The sequence below is a fragment of the Passer domesticus genome, chromosome 2 (assembly GCF_036417665.1).
Source record: "Passer domesticus isolate bPasDom1 chromosome 2, bPasDom1.hap1, whole genome shotgun sequence".
Taxonomy (NCBI): Eukaryota; Metazoa; Chordata; class Aves; order Passeriformes; family Passeridae; genus Passer; species Passer domesticus.
In genome coordinates this window covers 126894411-126915046 of record NC_087475.1, presented here as the reverse complement: position 1 = coordinate 126915046, position 20636 = coordinate 126894411, and the positions used below count along the sequence as shown (strand labels likewise).

Sequence of the window (20636 nt, the reverse complement as noted above, 5' to 3'; positions counted from 1 at the left end):
AGAGCTCAAGCCCCTCTTCTGAAAAGGGAGGGCTTACCTTGGAAAGAGATGTGCCTGGAGGGGTTGTTTGGCATCACAGAATCTATTTGAAGAAGTGTTTTTTCTGTAAGAAGTCTGGTTTTCTGAGCCTTGCCCAGATTTTATCAAATCTCACTATCAGCTTTCTGCTCTCCCTATTAACGTGTGAAAAAGAATTTTCAAGGTGTCCATTTAAAAAAAACAGAGAAAGTAAGTGCCATGTGCCTTAATTGTGTGGGGCAAACTGTGTTTTTTCACTGCAATTAATTTCCCTTCTCAAGCCGTGTGAAATGCACCTTGCAGCTGTTTCTCAGCCCAAACCAAGGTAATAATATTTGTCCAGTTTATTTTAAGGCACCCCTTTTCCTTTTCCTGCATGCCAAAGCCCCATTTAACAGTTTCCTGCACTTCCAGCCAGCAGACAGGGATCTCCCACAGGAGCAGACACACAGCACGTGTGCTCAGGCTGTTCCTGATGCCTTTGGCCTGCAGGGACCTGAGCAGGTTTATCTGCTGCTCGCTAAATGCAGCCAGAGCAATAAAGCTGCACATTCCTGCCCCTGAAAAGCTCCCAGCTCCTGGCCCACTTCTGTCAGGATCGTTCCATCACCTCCTTTTTGCCTGGGCATCCTTATTTAGCTCTGTCAGGAGAGTGAGCGTGCTGCTTCCCTTCCTACTGACCACTGCCATTTGCTGCCTCCATGGCACGTTCAGGAATTAGAAGGGGAAACCCAAAAAAAGCAGCAGGAAAAGGGTCTCAAACCCCTGCGTGTGGCCCCAGCACAGGGGGAGGTCACAGGAGCCCCTCACCTGTGACAGTGTGACCCGTGCCCATTAAACAACTCCACCTGTGGCTACAACCAGCACAATAGAAGGAAGTTTTCCATCACTGCAGCAAAGGTGCTGGGGCTTAAAGGTCTGGAAAATCATGGAAAGCTTCAGCACAGCCCAGCACTTGGCTTGAATTTTCCACAACTGCTGCTTCCAGTTTGCAGGGCTGGCATAACTCAAGGTTTCAATGAGAATTCCACAAGGTGTGGTACCTCTCCCAAAGCCTCCTTCTTGCTGCCAGGCTATATATTTATTTCTTACTATCTGTATATTTATTTTAGTGCCATGGGAATAAATATCCCGAGCCAAGCTCTGCCAGCTGCAGCACAAAGCTCCAAGTGAGCACCCTGCTAACACAAAATACACACCAGGAATCCTGCAGCTCAGTGCCTAAGCTTCAACAATACCCCAATCTCATCTATTTGGGCAGCTTGACAGCAGCTCCCTAATCCAAATGCTGCCAGGGAATGGCCCTGTTATGACAAGAGAGTGCCTCACTGAAGAGGCTCTGCCATTCAATGCACCATTTTTGACAGGAGTTGTTAGGGAATGGTGTCTTGGATTAAATTTTTATTTAAGATGGCATTTCACCTATAAATCTGCAGTGAAACAGGGGAGTGTGTCCTTTTTTCTTCCTTGCAGAAGAATTCTGGTTAGCTCTGAAACAGTGACCTATGAAAAGAGCACTCTGGGATGCTGGGGATGGGATTTATTTCCGTGGGGAAATGGGGAAGGAAGGATTCTCTTCCTTGGGGAAATCGGGAACACCAGCCTTGCCTCTTGTGCAGGACAGAGGCCGCCAGAGGGCGAGGCAGCACCGCAGCAATTTGGGGAACTGGGGATGAAAAATGAAATTTTATCCCAAAGCCCTCCGGTGGCTGCTGCAGGAAGTGCCCCGGAATTGACACATCAAGAACAAGAACTGTGCTACAGCAAGTCTGAAATCAGCACCGTGAAAGTAACCCTGAAGAAATGAGGGTCACTGGTGGCCTCAGCTGGTTCTGAAATCCAAATTCCTCAGCCCAAGGGGGCCTGTGCTGGACGAGGATGGAATGAAAACCAGTGGCTGCTCTTACAGTGCAGCAGGAGCTTGTTTCAGTTTTACAGCATGGATTTAGCCTGTGTGAGAGTAACTCCAGCCTCTGGCTGCTCTCTGAGCCCCAGAACAACAAACTCCCTAAAACACCCATCTGTTCCTGTCCAGGAGACTGAAACACCCTTTCCAAGCAGGGGGGCACTTTCTTTTCCAGCCTTTATCCACTCTGCATGGTGATTTATGTGTTTCACATTATCCCCCATGCTAAAGGTCTCCAAAATCCAGGGGCAGGCAAAGCCTAAACCCCAGAGACTGCCCCACACTGAATAAAGGGAGTGGAACAAACAAATTGGGTGCTACTCCCATTCCCAAATCCCCTTCCAAGAGCAGAATACCTTCCTGATGGCCTGGGCAGGTCCAAGGCTGTGCTCCCAGCTTTCAGCTCATTCCCTGCACCCAGGGGAGCAGAACACTCCTCAAGGGGAGGGCAGACAGACCCCAGTGATCCTTTTAGGCAATCAGGAAAACCTGCTGTGGGCTAATCCTCCTCAGCCAAATTTATGCAGGCTGTGCTACAGGAGAGAACCAGCGCCAGGAAAAGCAGTAACAGATGAAAGGAACAGAACCTGTGGCTCTGCAAAGGCAGTGCAGCTCCACAGGGCTTTAAGCATCCATCGTGCCCAGGGTGGCAGCTCTCACAGCAATCACAGATAAAAACCCAAGGGCACTCCCAGAACAACCTGCTAACCCTGCACGGTGAGGTACCCACGGCCACAGAGCTGGACTGCACCTCCAGCCCCCAGCTCAGCACGGGCAAGGGAGCTCCAGGTGAGGGCAGAGCTGTGAGAGATGGCAGATTTAACAGGAGCTCTGGCAGACACTCCAGGGAGCTCAGAAACACAGCCCTGCTTTGCTCCTCTGCACCTCCCATTGAGCAGCAAAACACCTTTAAAAAAAAAAAAAAAGTGACACATATCTTTCATATTTTGAAAATAAACAATATCCTCTGCCTCACACAAGAAATAAAATCTACCCTTTGCTGCCTTCACAGCTGAAGGACTGCTAGGGAAGGAGATAATCCAGCATGATCCTGGACCAGTGCTGGATTCCTGGAGAAGGGATGTGCCCACAGGTGCTAGCACTGCCACCCTGCACAGGGGGGCTGCAGTGCCTCGGCCACAGACTGAATCTGTGGCCTGGAAACAAAAAAAAGCATTCAGCAGAAATCATGGAGCTCATCTGCCTGGCCAGCCAGGCTGCCTGCAACCAACAAGGACACAAATAAATAGGTCAGGGGGTATTTCATACTTGACTGCTCTCTGCAAGAAGCTGTGGAGCCAAGAACAAAAACCCAAGATGAACAAAAATCCAAGGTAACCCCACAGTATCCCAAATGCAAGCAGAGACCCCTTTTTATATGTCATGTAGCTAATGGATCCCTGCCAAAGCACAGGAGCAGAAAGAGAAATTCTTCAGTAAAACAGCAGGAAATGGGTGGGGAAGATCAGCTGCCTCCCAGTCACACATTGGGTGCAAGCAGAGCCTTGATTTCACTCCCACCTCAGGCTAAGCCATCCCAAATTATTTCATGTGGCAGCTACAGAAGCTGCCAGGGACAGCTGCACTCCTCCTGCTGGCTGGCAGAAATATTTCCCTTATTTTGGGGGGAATAGAGGCACATCCCAGCCTATTCCCTGTGTTCAGAAGGAGTGTTGGGAGAGCCCTGAGCACAGAAATGCCAGCCCCCAGCCCTGTGCTCCCAGGGCACACTCACCTCAAGGAAAAGCTCAGCTGCCAGCCCCAGCACTCAGGGCTTCAGTGACAATCACAAGAGGCTTGTGAGAAGCTGCTGCTGAGCAGCAAGGGGGGGCATCTTGTGGCCAGCTGGGAAAATGTACAAGACTACCTGGATTTTCAAGCACAAAAGCCTAACTGGGAAGGCTTCCATGAAATTTAGAAGGGGAAAATTTCTTGAAAATGTTGAATTTTCACTGCCTGTGTAGGTTTAGTCCACATCTTACACAAGGCTGCCTTTAGCAGTCCCCTCAGAAGGATTTCCAATAATTTTGTGTGGAAGCTTTTCTGGCTCCCCCTTTTCCACTTGCTACGAATATCACACTCCCCAAAAGCCAGTCTCAGCTCAGAACACTTTTGATTACCTAGAAACTACTTCATTCTGGCAATCCCAGTGATTTTTCCTGTATTTTAAATGATCCCAGAAAACTCAAGCAAGAGGAACCACCAGTGCCCTCTTCTGTTAGATCTAGAGGAGCACATAGAAATTCAGGAGCCCAACTTGTGGCAAACAATTCCCAGTTGCTGTATGCCCTGGGGAGCCTGGGCAGTGCCAGCACCCTCCAGGATCCAACAAACCTCCCTGCCACTGTCCCAGGGGGCAGAGACTGGAGCTGCAGACCCCAGTGAGATCCCCTCAGTCTCCTCTCCTCCAGCTGAACATTCCAGGAGCCTCAGCCGCTCTTTGTGTGGCCCCTCCAGAGCCTTCCCCACCCTCGTGTCCCTCCTTTGGGCACTCTCCAACAGCTGGAGACCTTTTTTATGTTGTGGTGGTGTCCCAAACAGCACACAGAATGCTTTAACTCTTCCTCCCCTTGCCACACGTAGATCCTGTGGGCAAATCCAGAGGGAAAAGCACATCCTGAGCTGCCCAGAAGGGAGCTCTTGTTTCTGGGACTGTCCTGGGCCCAGCCAGAGGTACCTGTGGTGATGACACAGGTGTCACAGGCTGATGGCACAGCCATCCTTGCCCCTCATTCCTGCCCTGTCCCTCTGCTCACTGCCTGGCTGCAGCTGCCAGGGAGAAAACAATTTATAATAACAGGGCAGATTATTATCGTTATAAATAACAATTTACAATATCTGCAGGCAGATAGAGAGAAGTTAGAGAAAGGAAAGGGAACGCCCTGAAGACAGAAGTCTGTGTGCCTGCTGCCAATCCCAGCAGCAATAATGGCCATCAAACACGGCCTCACACCACTCTGCTGTGTGCCTGGCTGCCCAGGGGCAGGACTTTAGTCACAGAGCCAAAGACACTGACCCTGGCACCTGCTCCTCTGCAAGGAGAAAGTGACACAGCCCGGCTGAGAGCCGGGAGCCTGACAACCTTTGCACACTGCAAGTAAGCCCAGCTTGGTGCTGCTATTTTAGAGGTGTTTGCCAGGGCAAATGACCCCGTGCCCAGCTCAGGCTGTGGCTCCCTCCCTCCCTCCCGGCAGGGAATGAGCGCTCGGCACATACCTTGGCTGCCCCCGGGGAAGGGCAGGGCGCCGTCGCCGGGCTCCGGGGGGTTCTCGGGGCGCCGCGGGGGCCGGCCCAGCCGCTGGGGCTCCTCGGGCTCGGCGTGGGTGCGCACGGTGAGGCCCAGCGCGGGCTGCAGCAGCGCCTCCTTCAGCAGCGCCGGCTCCAGCTCCGCCGCGGCCCGCTGGTTGATCTGCAGCACCTCGTCGCCAGCCTTCAGGCCTGGGCACAGGGACACGGTGACACGGTGACACAGGGGCACAGGGACACAGGGCAGCGGGTCACGCGCGCGCCGGGGGTGCTTGTGGCTGGGCGGAATCATCAATGACTGCAGTGGCACCGAGATGGGATGATGGACAGGGTGAGGTCTGCCCCAGTGCCACCCCAAGGGCTGAGTGCCCAGGGTGACAAGTCCCCTGTCCTGGATTGCTAACAAATTGGATTCTATTTGCCATCTGTACGGCTGTTGTCTTCTGCTCAGTGGGCAGCTTTCCTTATCTCTTCCACACCCACTCCTGCTGATAACAGGCTACTGAATGTCCATGCATGGCTGACAAGAACTACAGCATCCACTGGGAAATGCTCCGCCCAGGGGGAGGAGCCCAGCATTCCTACCTGGATATAATCTGGAGATTCTGGAATAACAGTACAGCTTCTCCACTGGATTCCCAGAGGAACAGCTGTCCCTTCCACTGGATATTCAGAGGAAGACTACACCTTTCTTCAGGATCCCTGCTCCAGCAGAACCACCCCAGACACTGCAGGAGGACTGCAGCCACAATTCCAATTGGATGCTACCACCACCCTGACCCACAGGGTGTCAGGCTGTGTTCTGACTCTTTCACTGTTGTCTTGTTTACTGCATTGTTTATCCTTTTATTTCCTTCCCTAAAAGAGAACTGTTATTCCTGCTCCCATATTTTTTGCCTGAGGGCCCTTTTAATTTAAAATTTATAGCAATTTGGAGGAAGGGGGTTTACATTTTCCATTTCAGGGGGGGCTCCTGCCTTCCTGAGCAGACACCTGTCTTTCCAAACCAAGACATCCCTGATCCCCTTTTTCCTCAGGGCACAGCCACTGTGCAGGCTGCACCCCAGCACAGCGACCCTTCCTGACCACCATGGCAGCACAGGGCTCCTCAGAAGGCAGAGTCAGCCCTGCTCAGCCGGTCATGGCTCTTTCAGCTGCTTCCAGCAGTTATTTATAGCAGCAGCGCCCCAGGGAGAAGGGGATGTGCAGGGAAGCAGCTGACTCCCCGGGATGCTGAGGGCAGCCTGCAGCCCTGCCAGATGACACGGCAGTCCTGCCCTCCCTGAGGTGACAGGGCAATCCTGCCCTTCCCTGAGGTGACACAGCAATCCTGCCCTTTCCCGAGGTGACACAGCATTCCTGACTTTTCCTGAGGTGACACAGCAGTCCTGCCCTTCCCCACGGCCAGCTGGGCCCTCCCTGAGCAGCAGCAGCAGCGAGCTGGGGAGGGGTTTAATCCCAAATAACCAGGGGCAGGCAGTGCCAGAGCCCGGCTGCTGGAGCATCCCCATCTCATCCTTGCCTTCACAGGGATGACAGCTGGGATTTACAGCGGCCACAGAACAGGGGTGACCATCCCTGCCATGTGCTGGCACCCTGAAAAGCTGCATGAACCCTCCAGGAGACAGAGTGCTGCAGGAGGGAGCTTCCTCAGGAAAATGGAGATCTCCCTAAATGCCTGTAATTGTGCCCAGGAACTCCAGTGTGCAGTTTCAGGGAGAATCAAATGAACTAGATAGAGTAGCTACAGAGTAAATGGACTGTAAAATCATAGCTGAAAGAAGGACAAAACAAGGCAAGTCAAGCATTCCACATTATTTAATTTATTCTACTTAGTGATTCTGTGGCATTATAGTAGCTCACTAATAGGCCTGCAACCATAAACACTGGATCGGGGCTTAATTTACTCTTTGCAGTCTTTGTTTTGGATCATTTGGGATAAAGCCTCACATCTATCTCAGTGCAGTCAAGGAGCTCCCATTCCAATAGGGAATGCCTGCCCTCCTAAGGCAGCCCAACAGAAGAAACAAAAGGATAAACCACAAAAATTACCAGGAGAAAAATAGAAGTCTTCTAACTGGAGGAAAGACTGAGAATGAAATGCAGCACCTCATCTGATGGAGGGCAGTCAAATGCAGGCAATGCATGTAAACAATGGGATGCACAGAGGCTTTTCCCCCATGGAATCTTGTCCCAGTGTCCTGCTGCTCACACAGCAGTGCCTTTCCAGGCCAGCTCTGGGCAGCCACCCTCCCTGAGCTGCTCCCAGTGCCTGTGCTTGCACTGCAGCCCCGCAGGAGGCACTCTGTGCTCACACATCCACCCGAGCTGCTCTGCCAGCAGGCTCCAAAAGCAAGCCAGGAAGCCCTGATGAAACCCCCATCCTTCCTCTCCTAAAACCCACACAGGGTGTCCCTTCCCTGTGGCAGCCTGGCACGGAGCCCCCAGCCCTGCCCAGGGCTTTTGGCAGGATATCCCTCCTGTTAACCAGGGAATGCTGCGGGGCTGAGGGACAGAATCTTTTCATGTCCAACACACAGCTACGTGGGTTTCTGAGGCTGGGGTGCACCTCCAGGCTGTGCCCCATTCCCTGACCACTGCTGCTGCCTGCACTGTGCCCCTTTGGCCACTCATGCCCACCCACCCCGGCCAGCCCAGGGCACAGAGCTGGCAGGGCAGCTCTCCATCAGCTGGGCTGGCTCAGCAGAGTGCCAGGGTCAGCACCAGGCCAAGGGCTGCAGCAGCCCGGGCTCAGCAGCCTTTGGAGCAGCTTTTGGCAAGGGCCAGCTGCTGAGTAAGCTCTGCAAGGCCATGTGAGCCTCGCCAAGAGAGCTCTGAAGGAGCTTCCGAGGGCTCTGCGCACACCAGTGGCCATGAAGGGATGAGGGTTTCTCAGCCCTCGTGGTCCCCATGCTCTAACTCAGAATGTGGGTGGGCTGCAGCTGCCCTGTGCAGCAGGGAGGCAGCGGATGGGAGATGCAGTGCTGTGCTTGGCCTCAGCTGCACTGAAGCAGCCCGGCTGTCCCTGCTGCCTTCTGCCCCAGCCACAGGGGCACAGGGATGCCTTCAGTGTATTCACGTGGCAGGACTGAGCTGGGAGGGCTCTGGGGAGAGTTTTACCTTTCTTGAAAGCCAGGCCCGTCTCCTTGACGCCGTTGACGTAGAGCCGGCGAATCCCCTCCTCTTCCACCGAGGACAGAGAGAAACCTGGGGAGACACCACGAGAGTTCAGAGGGAGCCAGCCCCTTCCAGGGTGTCCAGCCACCTGCCCTGCAGCCTGTGAGCCGGCAGGAATCCCTCCCCTCTCACCTTTATAAACACAAAGGCAAAGCTCAGCAGGGAAAGTGGCTCTAACAGAAACCTGAGCTGAATTCCGGAGTGCATACACCAGCTACCTGCAGACATATTTGAGGACACCACAGCTGCAAAGCCTTGGGACAGACCCCCAGCTCTCTTGCCATCAAAGGTCACTCCAGGGGGTTCTGCTGTTTGCAGACCAAAGCTGCACAGAGCTGTGGTTTGGGACAAAGTCGGGAATCCCAGAGACACCACCTCAAACTCAGGCAGGGCACACCACCTCCTGCTAGAACAGAGTGCTGACCTCTGCTTTTTGAGATTCATGTCTGTAAAAATGCCCCTTTCCCTCTGCCCCCCGTGCTGGCACACCCTGTCATTCGCCAGGTCTCTGGGCACACGTTTCATGCTCACCAGAGAGCTGCAGAGCACTCTTGGAGGGGAAGTGCTGCCACAGCCTCATGCTGAACACTGCAAATGGGACTGGGGGCTTTGGGCTGGGGATTTGGGGATTTTCCTGCCATTTGTGGGTGACACAGTAAGATAACAACTGTAAAGGAAATACAACTGCCGAGTGAAATGCAGGTTGTTTATTTACTGTGGAGAGTTATCTAAAGCAGAACATTTGCCTTTCTGAAACTTCATTACTCCCCAGATGAGTGCAGGCAACCATTTGCTCTCTCTTTTTCTGGAGACTAGAAAAACATTTACAAACCTCTGGGGGGAGTCGTTTGTTTTGACATGGAATCAGCCACCAGCCAAGCGGTGCAGATGTGCTGGGAGCCTATCCTGACTTTAGGACTCCTTTCAAGCTGATCCTTATGGCTGAGAGTTATTTTTTTCATCCACAATTTTAAAATAAAATTTAAAAAAGGAAGAAGAAAAGAGGGGGAAGAACGTGGCAGCTCAGAAGTGAGAAGCATATGGCCTTTCATGACTTACTGAGCTACTTGGAACCTGCCTGCGAGCTACTGGGGCTGAATCAAGTGAAATTGGTGAAGCTCACTCAACACTCCAGCTCTGGCAGAGAGAAGAACCCTCCACTAAAAGAGCAGCTGCAAAACGTGGTAGTTATTGGCTGTCATCACCACAAAGCCTACCTGGAAAACCCTGGAAGAACAGCAGAGTGTGCCCAAGGCTGCAGTTTGAGTCAGCACAAGGCATCAGCTCCTAAGAGCCCTTTGCCACTGAAATGCTGTTTTGGGCCAAACTGCATGCATTAAAAGCAGGCTGAGGGGCAGCTCAGGCTCTCCTTAAGAGGAGATCAGCATGTCCAAGCAGCCCAAGCTCCACCTCTCCTACAAGGAAAGGCTGAGGGAACTGGGGTTGTTCAGCCTGGGGAGGAGAAGGGAATGCAGCCTTCCTGGAGGGAGCCCACAGGAATGATGGAGAGAGACTCTTGACAAGGGCCTGGAGTGACAGGACAAGGGAGAATGCCTTCAGACTAAAAGAGAGCAGGTTTAGATGGGATTTTGGGAAGGAATTCCCTGTGAGGGTGGGCAGGCCCTGGCACAGGGTGCCCAGAGAAGCTGTGGCTGCCCCTGGATCCTTGGCAGTGCCCAAGGCAAGGCTGGACAGGGCTGGGAGCAATCTGGGACAGTGGAAGGTGTCCCTGCCATGGCAGGGATGAGCTCTAAGGTCCCTTCCAACCCACAGAATTCTGAGATTCTGGATTCCTCCATGAGAAAACCTCTGCCTCCTTCAATCCATCAGGCCTGAATGCACACACAGTTCCTTCTTAATTCATCCTTCAGCCATACCCATAAATCCTGCACTTATTCCTGGCAGAAAGGGCATAAGGAGCAATTACACAGGTTGTCATCAGCTTTAAGAGATGAGGGATGGGCAGCTGGCAGCAGCCTAAGTGCTGATCTCACACACACAGTTAACCCTCCACAGACAGCTGTGACCCTGCCCTGCTGGATCCCCACGGCTGTCACAGTGGCTGGACCTGGATGCCAGGGCTGTCCCTGCCAGGCACTCAGGTGACAAACACCTCAGGCCAGTGCTGTGCAGCCCATGGGGACAGCAGGGATGTGCAGCTCCAGCTGGCTGCCTTCCACAGGGGCTGCACACAAGAGAGGAAGGGCAGCAGTGGGTGCAAGCCACAGTGAGGCAAAAACACAACCATCAAACTGTGCAGGGACTCTGGAACACAGGTGGGAAGGGATGGGTGCTGACCCAGGCAGAGCCTTCTCTTCACTGCGAAGTTCCCATGGCAGGAGAACAAAAACCTGCATCTCTGAGTGGCCTTGAACAAATCCACCTCCAGAGAATCCCTCAGCCCCTGGCTGGTGAACATGCCAGCACCTTCCTGATACACCCACCAGCTGGAAGACAAGGATTCTTACTGACTTCTGCCCTCACAGCCCTGGCAAAGAGAAGAGGACCAGCAAAGAGGGGAGAAATCTGTGCTCAGGCCATAGCAGAGCATCCCATGAGAGATCCTGGCCAGACCCCCCAGGAGTGCCTCTCACTGCCCCAGACACACTGCTGGCAGCAGAAACACCACAGAATGCTCCCAGGTGAGCTCCCCCTGAGCTGTGGTGTTGGAATGAGGCGATCTTTAAGGCCCTGTCCAGCCCAAAGTGCCCCAGGACTGTGTGACTTCAGCACACACTCGTCACTGGATGAGCACACGAGGAGACACACAGACCACAGAAATCCTTCTGCCAGTTAGAGGCAAACCACACTTGGCTGTTTTCCCTCAATGGGAGAGAAGTCAGCTTTTTTGGGGTGCTTTGAGCATTCCCTGCTGTAGGGTCAGAGCACTGCACACCTCACAAGCTGATCTCATCTCACAGGACTCCATTTCACTTTTTTTTTTTCCATTTATCCCTTAGAAAAAAAGAAGAAAAATAAATAACCAGGAAATGCTATGAGAGCCCCAATTCTTGCAGTGCTTTCAGGCACTGCATAAATATGAACCCTGAACCACCACTGGGCTGGTGAGTATTTCTTTCTTGGCCTTCAGTATTCCAGCCCCAGTCAGTCCCACTGCTTTGCAGCAGAGCTCAATATTCCAATGGCCTGCAGCTGTATAATAAACAGTTTGGGGACTCAGAATTATTCTAGTCATTAAAGCAGAATATTGAGATAAACAGCAAAAAGATGCAGATTGGCTTCCTGTGGGGGGGTTGCACAGATAACTCTAACATCCACTCCAGAACTGTAATTGCCAGGCCAAAGGGCAAGCTCACAGGCTGGGGGGCTGCAACCTGAAATGCCTGAAAGCTGAGGAGTGTGAGCTGCACAGAGATGAGAGATTCTGCTGAAATCACACAGGAGAGCCTCCCCTGCTTGGTGTTTCACACAGCTCTGCCACATGTCAGGTCTGGCTAGGGTGTCTGTGCCACATCCTCGGGGGCTGGAGCATCCCTGGGCCACCCTGGAGCCAGCCATCCCAGCCTCAGGAACACGGGGCAGGCAGGAGCCCACCCTGGGTGCCCTGGCGGGTGAGAAGAAGCCCAAACAGCCTCTCTGGAGCTGCCTGGCCACAGCACTCAGATGCCACATGCTCCCAGGGATGCTCCCGAGGAGGGGCGAGGAGGAAGCAGTGAGGAGGAGGAGGAGGAGTGGAGCTGCAGGCTGTGGGCAGCGTGGCAGCCCCAGCACAGCCCCAGCAGGGCCCTGGAGGCTCCTGTGAGATGTGACAGCTGGCACAGGACGCTGCTCCCACCCCCAGCCTCCGTGGGCGGCTCTGGGAGCAAGGAGCAAACGCTGATCCCCTGCACATCCTGCAGCTCCAGGAGAGCCTCGCTCAGAGCACTCCAAACAAAGCTGCCCTCCTCCAGGGCACCTGAACGCTGCTGTGGGCGGCTCAGGAAGCAGGAGTGCTTCTCTCACTGCTCAGGAGACCTTTCAGGTGCATCAGCAAACAGCAGGGAAGAACCTGCTGGAACTGACTGGGGAGAAACAGCCAAACAAGGCAGGGAGCAACTCACCATAAATATCAGAGGATGCATCAGACTTCTCCATCTGAATGTGCTGGGTAATTTTCTCACAGATTTCTATTTCCTTGTACAGCTGAATAGAGGGGGAAAAAAAAACAAACACAAAAATATGTTACCGTGGGAGGACACATCAATTGTAATGGTTTGGAACAGATTTTTGGTTTTTAATTACAGGCAGAAGAGAGGGACTGTGGTCATTGTTTACCAAACAGTTTCTCTCCACCTGTGTGAGAGGCATTAGCAGTGCCACTCAGCTCTGCTGTTAGAACACAGTTAGAGAGGAGGATGCAGTGTTTTCCCACCCCCACCACAAAACAGAGCACGCATTTATTTCCCTCAGTCAATACCATCTTGAGAAACACAGCTTCTGTTCCTGTTCTCCTAATTTACAGGTAGTAATAGCTTAATGTTTTATATTATTTTAATGAAGACATTGCAGGAGTTCAACTATTCAACAGCATTAAAATCACAAGGAGTGATTTTGTTTCTTAAATACATTTCTGCATTACCAGACTATCAGATTTGCTGTACCTCAGCCTGACATTTCACCTTTAACACCTTGATGTTTATTTGTACCAAGGAAAGCCCCCGAGTCTTTGAAATGGTCATTAGCATCCTTCCTGGGAGACCAGCACAAATTCACACCTAGGCATCAGCCCAGAAGTCCCTCCATGCAGCTGCAAATCCCCCAGCCTTTCAGCACTGAAGTAACAAACCAGCCTTTGTCTTCGGAAAAAATCACAGCCCCAGGTGAAGGAGAGCCCACAGGTGAATATTAATTCTGTTTACATGCCGCTGTGAGCGTGTAAAAACGCAATTCGCAATAATTAACATTTTGAAACTCAGTGTTTGGACTGCAGTATTGACTATTGCTTTAGAAAAGAAGAGGAACTCGTTTGCAGAAGGTTTTCCTAATAAAAGTGTCATATTATCTCCTGCTTCTACCAGCACTGCAAAAATCAGTATTACAGAACAGCTACAGCCCCACAGAAGTAACTCCGTGCTCTGCCCAAACAAGCCCACAGAGAGCAGCAAACAAACCAAGTTTTTTGATTTAATATCCCCCCATCAGACATCATCCTGCAGCACCCATCTCCACCATTCCCTGCACAGTCCCACTGACAGAGTTTTGAGTTAATTACAGCTTTTCAGAATAAACAGTAAGTGAGGACTGTCAATCCAACACCCTCTCAACACAAGACAAGTCCCCAAAGTCCTTCCAGACAACGACAGCTAAAAGCTGTCTCCTCTGAGCTTTAATTTTCCCCAACTGTATCACACTTCCCAGTCCTAGCACTCCTTTAGCACTTTCTCACTACTTTTTGTTGTTGTTGTTGTTGACAGCATTAATGGAAAATCCCAGAAGTCCTTTGCTAAACGAGCAAAAGCTCCATAACTAGCAAAGTTTTACATTTTCTAAGTAAACCAGCCACCAATGAAAATGACCTTAAAAAGGTTTACAGCATGCCTGTGTAAAATCACAGAGTTAAAGCATGACACTAATCCTGTTTGGTCTTTTTTTTTTAATCTCTCATGGCAAAATTCCTTTGAAGTCTGCTTTCGAGATGAGCGAGATGAAAACAGCCAGCTGAGGCAATTAAGGAAGAATATTCTCACACATAACTCCAGACCTCCCTGACCTCAATCTTTACCTTACCATCAGGAAAAGAAACCAAGAAACACCCAACAACTTGTGTATTTTCCCCCTCTTGAAAACTCAGACAGTCTTTGAAACCTCAATGGACAACATGAACAACAGGAAAAGACAACTTGGAGGGAAGTTAAGCTTCAATGTACCTCGGAGTGACTTTCACACATTGCCCGTGGCCATCCCTCCTCTCTCCCCAGACACATCCCCACACAAATGTGAGCTAAACACCAACACAGGATGAAAGGTTTGGAGAGATCCCCTTGCTGAAGGCCAATTTGCTATGGTCTGCAAAGCACCATAATTGCAAAGCGAAAAGCATAACTCTGCGTGCTCCAGAAGGTCAGATAAACACTAATTAACAGCGTCCTAGCCGGTGTCACCTCATTAGCCCAGTGGGCAGCATTACCAGCTCATAGATCTCCTCCTCTGGCTTTGGCACGTAGAAGTGGATCTGGTTCTCCAGCAGGAACTTGAGGCGCAGGTAGTGAGCAGAGCAGTCCAGCTGGTGTGTCTGCAAGAGACAGGAGCCTTCAGACACAAAAGCACTCTTCCTCACCTCTGACCCCCCAGCAGCACCTTCCCCCACCGTCTCTGCCTGAAAGCTGAGCAAACCCGGTGCTCCTGCTCTCCCCCAGGAATAAGATCTGTGTACCCACCGAGGGCACTGATCCCTCCCAAGGCATTCCAGAAAGAAGCCCATGCTGGAACAGGAACCTCAGAGCTCACCTCTGGATAGAAGGGTATCTAACTGAATGCTCTGCTAACAGAGCAGGAGAGGTGCTCTCTGTTTGGTTTGGGTTTTTTTAGCATCTTCATAATCTGGCACGTAAATATGATGTGGCAGATTTCAAGCAAGGTTAATAAACACACAAAAAAATCTGTCTGTCCTCTAAATTCCAAGCAGCTCAGGTTACACTGGCTGGAAGAAGCCAAGAGTTGCATCCTGGATTGCATCCCAGTGGAAACAGGTCACACCATTTTAATGAATTAGTTATAATTAGCTGAGGATACAGCATTTGGTCTGGGAGATGTTAACGACCTTTTCTCAGCATGATTAATAAGGTTGGTTTAAGCAGAGGTTAATGCAGTGTGTAATCAAAACACATTACAAGTATGATAAACACAAAGGATATCATCCAGAAGTTACTTTCAAAGTTCCTAAACTGAATCTAATGAGAAACCCCAAAGTGATTCACAGATACAGGAGGTAAATTCTCCTCACTCTCACTTCTGAGATCCCACTATTAAAGGCTTTTATACCCCAGCCTTTTCATTTTACCCCAGCAAATTACCAAGGTTTCTCAGGCTGTGCTGAAAACAATGGCTTATCTGAAAACTCATGCAAAAGCATCATTATTGCCTGTTTGTCCTGTTTTTTAAAGCCTGGCATTTCCAGTTCCAGCACTGAGGTGATGAGCAATGTACCTGTGGAGAACATCCCACCCTGACCCTCCAGCAAACACACAGAGAACAGGAAACGCTTTGGAAAGTCTGGGTCAGCCCAGGAGTAAAAAAAACTACCAATAATAAGAGGGAAAACCAAAACAGATCTACTGCTGCCCTCTGCACAGTGCTCTGTTCAAATATGTCCAACCCAAAGATCAAATTATCCTTGGAGGAAATGGAGTACCTGAAATGGAACAACCTCTGCAATCCAGGCAAATTCCCAGTTAATTAAATAATGACTGAAATCTACCAGGGGCCAAAAGAAAAACAGCTGAATGCAGGAGATATCCTTGCTCCCCCACTTTTCTTTTCTGGACAGCTTCTTGCTTGCTTTTCTCACTGATTACTGTAGCTGTTTCAGTAGCTCTCTTTTTCCACAAACACCTCAGAAACTAAAGGGGAGCAGAACTGCCATTAAAGGTTCAGAAATGACACAGAGGAGTCCTGGGTCACTTTCTGGCCAGCTCAGTTAACTGTCCCTGGACACAGAGGTGTCTTAAACAAAAACAATGAGAGGGAATGGCCTCAGCCTGTGCCAGGGCAGGCTCAGGGTGGAAACCGGCAGGAATTTCCCCATGGAAAGGCTGCTCAGGCCTGGGAACTGCCCAGGGAGGTTTGGAGAGCCCATCCTGGAGGTGCCCAAGGAAGGCTGGGACATGGCACTGAGTGCTCTGGGTGGGGACAAGGTGGGCACTGGGCACAGCCTGGACTCCATGGCCTTGTGGGTCTTTTCCAACCGGAAGCATTCTGTGATCCTGTGGAAAAGGAGCCCGGCAGCCTCCTCCTCCTGCCCCCAGAGGATCTCCCCGCTGTGTCCTGTGCCCAGGGTGTGTGACAGCCAGTGCCAGCTGTGCTGCCCAGCCCCACGGCACCACCAAAGCCCAGGGCTGGCACAGGGACCCCATCCACAGCCCACCAACGTCCTGCCCTTGTGGAAGAGACCCAGTGGATGCTTTCCAGCCTGCCCAGGCAGGCTGAAATCACCACCTGTGATGGATTTATCCAGTCTGGGGCCTCAGGCGCTGGGCAGAGCATCAGCTGAAGACAAAACTGGGTAAAAATTCAGAGCCAAGCATTTCCTCCAACAAACCCCATCAGCCCAAGTGGATGCCATCAATCCAGTACACCGTGACCCCATCCAGGTCAGGAATGAGAGTCCCAGCCACAGTGCACCCCATTTAGCTAATTAACACCCTACAGCTGCCCCAGGGCTGTGTCTACCTCAGAATCTGACACTGGTTAAAGTGTTTCAAATAGGGCCACGATGTTCTACTGAAGTGAAAGGAAAAGGTCCCCGGAACGTGGACACAGCCAGGCTGCTCTAAAAGCCAAACCATTAACCCACTTTTTGTTGCTGGGAGCTGCATCCACATGTGGGGAGGTGGGAGCAGAAACAGGGCAGCTTTAATGATACGAATATCCTTTCAAGACCACCCAAAATACCTTTCAGCCGTCCAAACCAGCTTCTTGGTTTATTTATTTCTCTCCTAATAACTCTGGCTAGGTCTGGACTAAATTAAGCAGCTAACCCCGTTTAAAGCACAACCCGACAGCTCAACAAGGAGAATTTACAGCCGGGCTGGGATCCCATCCAGGAGGCTCCAAGTGCCACGGTGGGCTGGCACACAAGCCCAGCTCCCTTCTGGCCAAGGACAGGGCCTGGCACGTTCTCCCAGCTTGGTGGGGGAGACCTTTGTGGCAGCACCACAGGAACGTGGCCATGCCATTGCTCCTGTGTGGCCTCAGCTCTCCCAGCAGGAGAACACCACCCAAAAGCAAAGTAAGCCCCCAGAGCATCAGCCTTAACTTCTCAGAAGCTCTGAGCACAAACCCAGAGACCTTGGGCTATCTGCTTCTTGCCCCTCATGCAGGTCCCATGGAAAAATGTAAATGGTGAGGGGAGAAAAACACCCAAACCTTTCTTGTCTCACTCTTTATGCAGTCAAAAGACAAAATGCCATGTAGTCATGTGGGCTTGTTTTTTACTGCTATTATCTCCATATTGGGATTTGGTGTTATTATCTCCACACTGGCTCTGCCTAAATCCGTATACAGAGTGTGATTTCCTCCTCCATTTTAAGACATACCATTATGCAAATGTTAGTAATGCATATACATTCGTTCACACTGAGCAGTGTCATCACAGAATCACAGGATGGTTAAGATTGGAAGGGACCAACTATTTCCTATCAGCCACAGAAAGCAATTTAATGCATATACACTGAGTTTTCCTGCCTTGCAAGTAATGTTGCTAGTTACATCTGAGGAGAAATCTTTGAGAAACCACTTTAAAAATGCTTTAAACACTCCTCCCACCAATCTTGAATCATAAAAGTGTCACAAAGCATCCTCCAAAGCCTAACTCGCTGTATAATAACAAGCAGCAATGTTAGCATAAGAACACATTTTCCACAATGACTTTAGTGCATTGAATGTTCTCCAACAGAAGAATCAAGCTCAGTTTAGCAGCACAGATTTAACCACATCTACAAACATGAGGAGGCTGATATGAAATGTAGAGCTTGAAATGTTTACTGTACCAGAACTTGACTGGTTCTCAGATGGCAGATGGCAAACTGATGTGAAATGATGTGGATCGGATATTAAAGGGGGGAAAATGAGCTGAATGCAAGAGACAGAAGAAAGAGATTGATTATTAAATGCTACAGGAAAAAAGGCATCTCGACAGCGTTTTTCAGGCTGAAAACTCTTACAGAAAGGAAAGGAACAGATAGTAGCTCTTGAAAAAACACCCTCCAACCTCCCCTTCTCCTTAAGCACCCCCACCCAGAGCAGCAAAAGCAGTGAGAGACCAGACCCCATCAGGCACCTGCTGAGGCCACGGAGCTACACCAGCCAAGGATTCAGTCCACCCAGCTAACCATCCTCCCCCAAAGGAGAACATCGACCCTAAAAATAAATCATTACTAATCATGTGTCACCCAGCTTCCCTGTTATGCCTCTCTCCAAAAATGTCATCTTTTGCTGAAGACAAAGCAGAGCTTTCACAAGCTGCAGTGCACCTGGCAGAGAGACGAGCGCACCGTACAATTACTGGAAACAAACGCCTTTCTCTCACCTTCCCTCTCTTTAGAAGCACATGCAACACGCTCTGAAAGTCCCCGAAGTTAAGCTCTCAACAGTAATAAATGTTTTCTTTTCTCCTGCTGTTGTTGTTGTACAAAGCAGACTCACTTTTCAGAGCGGCACGTGACAGGAGTTGGGTCTCGCTCGCTCAGCAAACACACATTATGCAGCTGCCAGAGCTGAAAGCCTGTGTTTAATTTGTCAAAGTTTCCAACTCTTTAGAGATGTAACTCTTTTTAATGGCCCAACATCTCTGATACTTCATCTGGCAAAGAAACCCAGGTGGTTTTCCTTCCCCCCTACTCCAATGCCGATAAAAGCTTCCCCCTGTCCCCTCCTGCCACCCACGCCAGGCTGGGTCTGGCTCTGCACTGCAGGCAGCAAACACAGGCACCTTCCCCACTCCTGGGGCTGCTGCCCTCCCAGTGCCAGCCCGAGGGCAGGGAAGGAGGGATGGCTCCTGGGAACAGTCCCCTGGCTCCTGGGAAGGGCTGAGGCCACCTCAGCTGCCTGGCTGCGGGAGGGATGCAGAGCTGGGGCACCAGGGGTCTGGGAGAGGGGAACCACACTCAGCCTGGTGCCACTGCAGGGACAGGGAAAGGCAGCAGCAGGGGCACAGCCAGCGTGTGAAGGCACTTCCAGGCTCGTGGCACAGCAGCCAGAGTGGGGAAGGCAAACCGCAGCCTGCTGCCTGTCCCTGCACTGGCACGCTGGCTGCACTGATTTCCAGCTGCCCCAGGGCACGTTTACCTTGCAGATCATTTCCAGCACGTCCCTGGAGGTGTCCCCAGGCCGGATGACTGTCAGGGCAGGCTGGTTGTTGGGCAGGCAGAACCACGAGGGCGTGAAGTACTCGTGGACCCAAATGTCACAGTCGGGGTTGTGCTGGTGGACGCTGCTCAGGGCCACTTCTTTCTCCCTCTAAAGAGACAAAATCCATCACGACAATGCCAGCCCAACACAGTAACTAGTGCATTATGTGCTGCATCAGAGCCCTCTTAGAGAGAAGATATTTTGCTCCTAAGCCCAGGTTGAAGGCTTGTCTGGACAGGAACCTGCAGTTTTCCCTGAGCAGGGCAGAGTGTGCCTCCTGTGCCACCCACACAGCTACACTGCTGCAGCGTGCTTCCACCCTATGGCTACTGGGAATGCTAGGAATGCAACAACAAAATAGTAGGGATGAAAGCAGATTTGAATTTAAAACCAAAATGTGCAGTGCTTCTGGGCAAACCACAACAAAACTGTCGTGGGTACCGCAGCTCCAGTGCTTAGAAATGGCAAAATAGTAAATATTTGTATTTATTCTGACCTGACTGCCTGCAAACGTGGGGGAAGGAGGCAGCTGGAGAGCTGGGGTTTTACCTTGCCATCCGGGACTGTGTCATCAAAGATCCCTTCCAGAGATTTCTTCACTGAATCCACTCCTTCTCCAAACACCTGAGGAACGAGAGAGGGGCTCTGCTTTAAACACCAACGTGACTCCCTGTGCACAGCACACGCCACGGGCAGAACAGCCTGCCTCACATCCAGCATGGAATTCAAACTGAGAGATACAGCCATCTCCAAACACACTGCCTGCAGAAATGTCTCACTCTTGTAGAAATTTGGGATGGGGGAAACCTTCTTCAGGGTGGGTAAGTCACATCCAGCAGCCCCTCTAACCTCTTTCTGCTTGAGCCTGCCATCCAAAGAGAAACAACACAAGAGCAAGGAGGTGCTTTCAGCAGAGAGGGGATCCCAAACACCAGGGCAGCTCACTCCAGGTGCCATTCCTAAACACAGGGAAGTGCTGTCCTGTGTCCCCCACCCAATTCCTCCCCAGGACCACTCCTCCTGAGCACAGGTGTGCCTTTACTGACACAGACACACCTTTGCACCAGTCTGTCCAGACCTGGGCCCTCCACCAAGGCCTGCAGGGCACTGACCTGGGGGACCTCTCCAGCAGTCCCTGCCTCTCTGCTGCAGCTGCACTGGAGAAAAGGAAAATAGCAGCCTGATGGAAGAGAGGGTGAGGTGGAAAACAAGCTGGTGATGG

General features: G+C 51.3%; 1 protein-coding gene across 6 annotated transcripts in view; it reads right to left on the bottom strand.

The window, feature by feature from the left end:
• The window catches only part of TIAM1 (TIAM Rac1 associated GEF 1), a 147300-nt gene that overhangs the window by 23128 nt on the left and 103536 nt on the right, over positions 1–20636 (bottom strand). For all 6 annotated transcript variants that reach the window (XM_064411177.1, XM_064411173.1, XM_064411172.1 and 3 more), the window contains 6 exons: positions 19964–20038; positions 19352–19522; positions 14475–14579; positions 12409–12490; positions 8291–8377; positions 5141–5362 (listed from right to left, as the gene is read on the bottom strand). In XM_064411177.1, coding sequence (XP_064267247.1) covers positions 5141–5362; positions 8291–8377; positions 12409–12490; positions 14475–14579; positions 19352–19522; positions 19964–20038 — 742 coding nt within the window. The remainder of the gene's footprint in view (positions 1–5140; positions 5363–8290; positions 8378–12408; positions 12491–14474; positions 14580–19351; positions 19523–19963; positions 20039–20636) is intronic.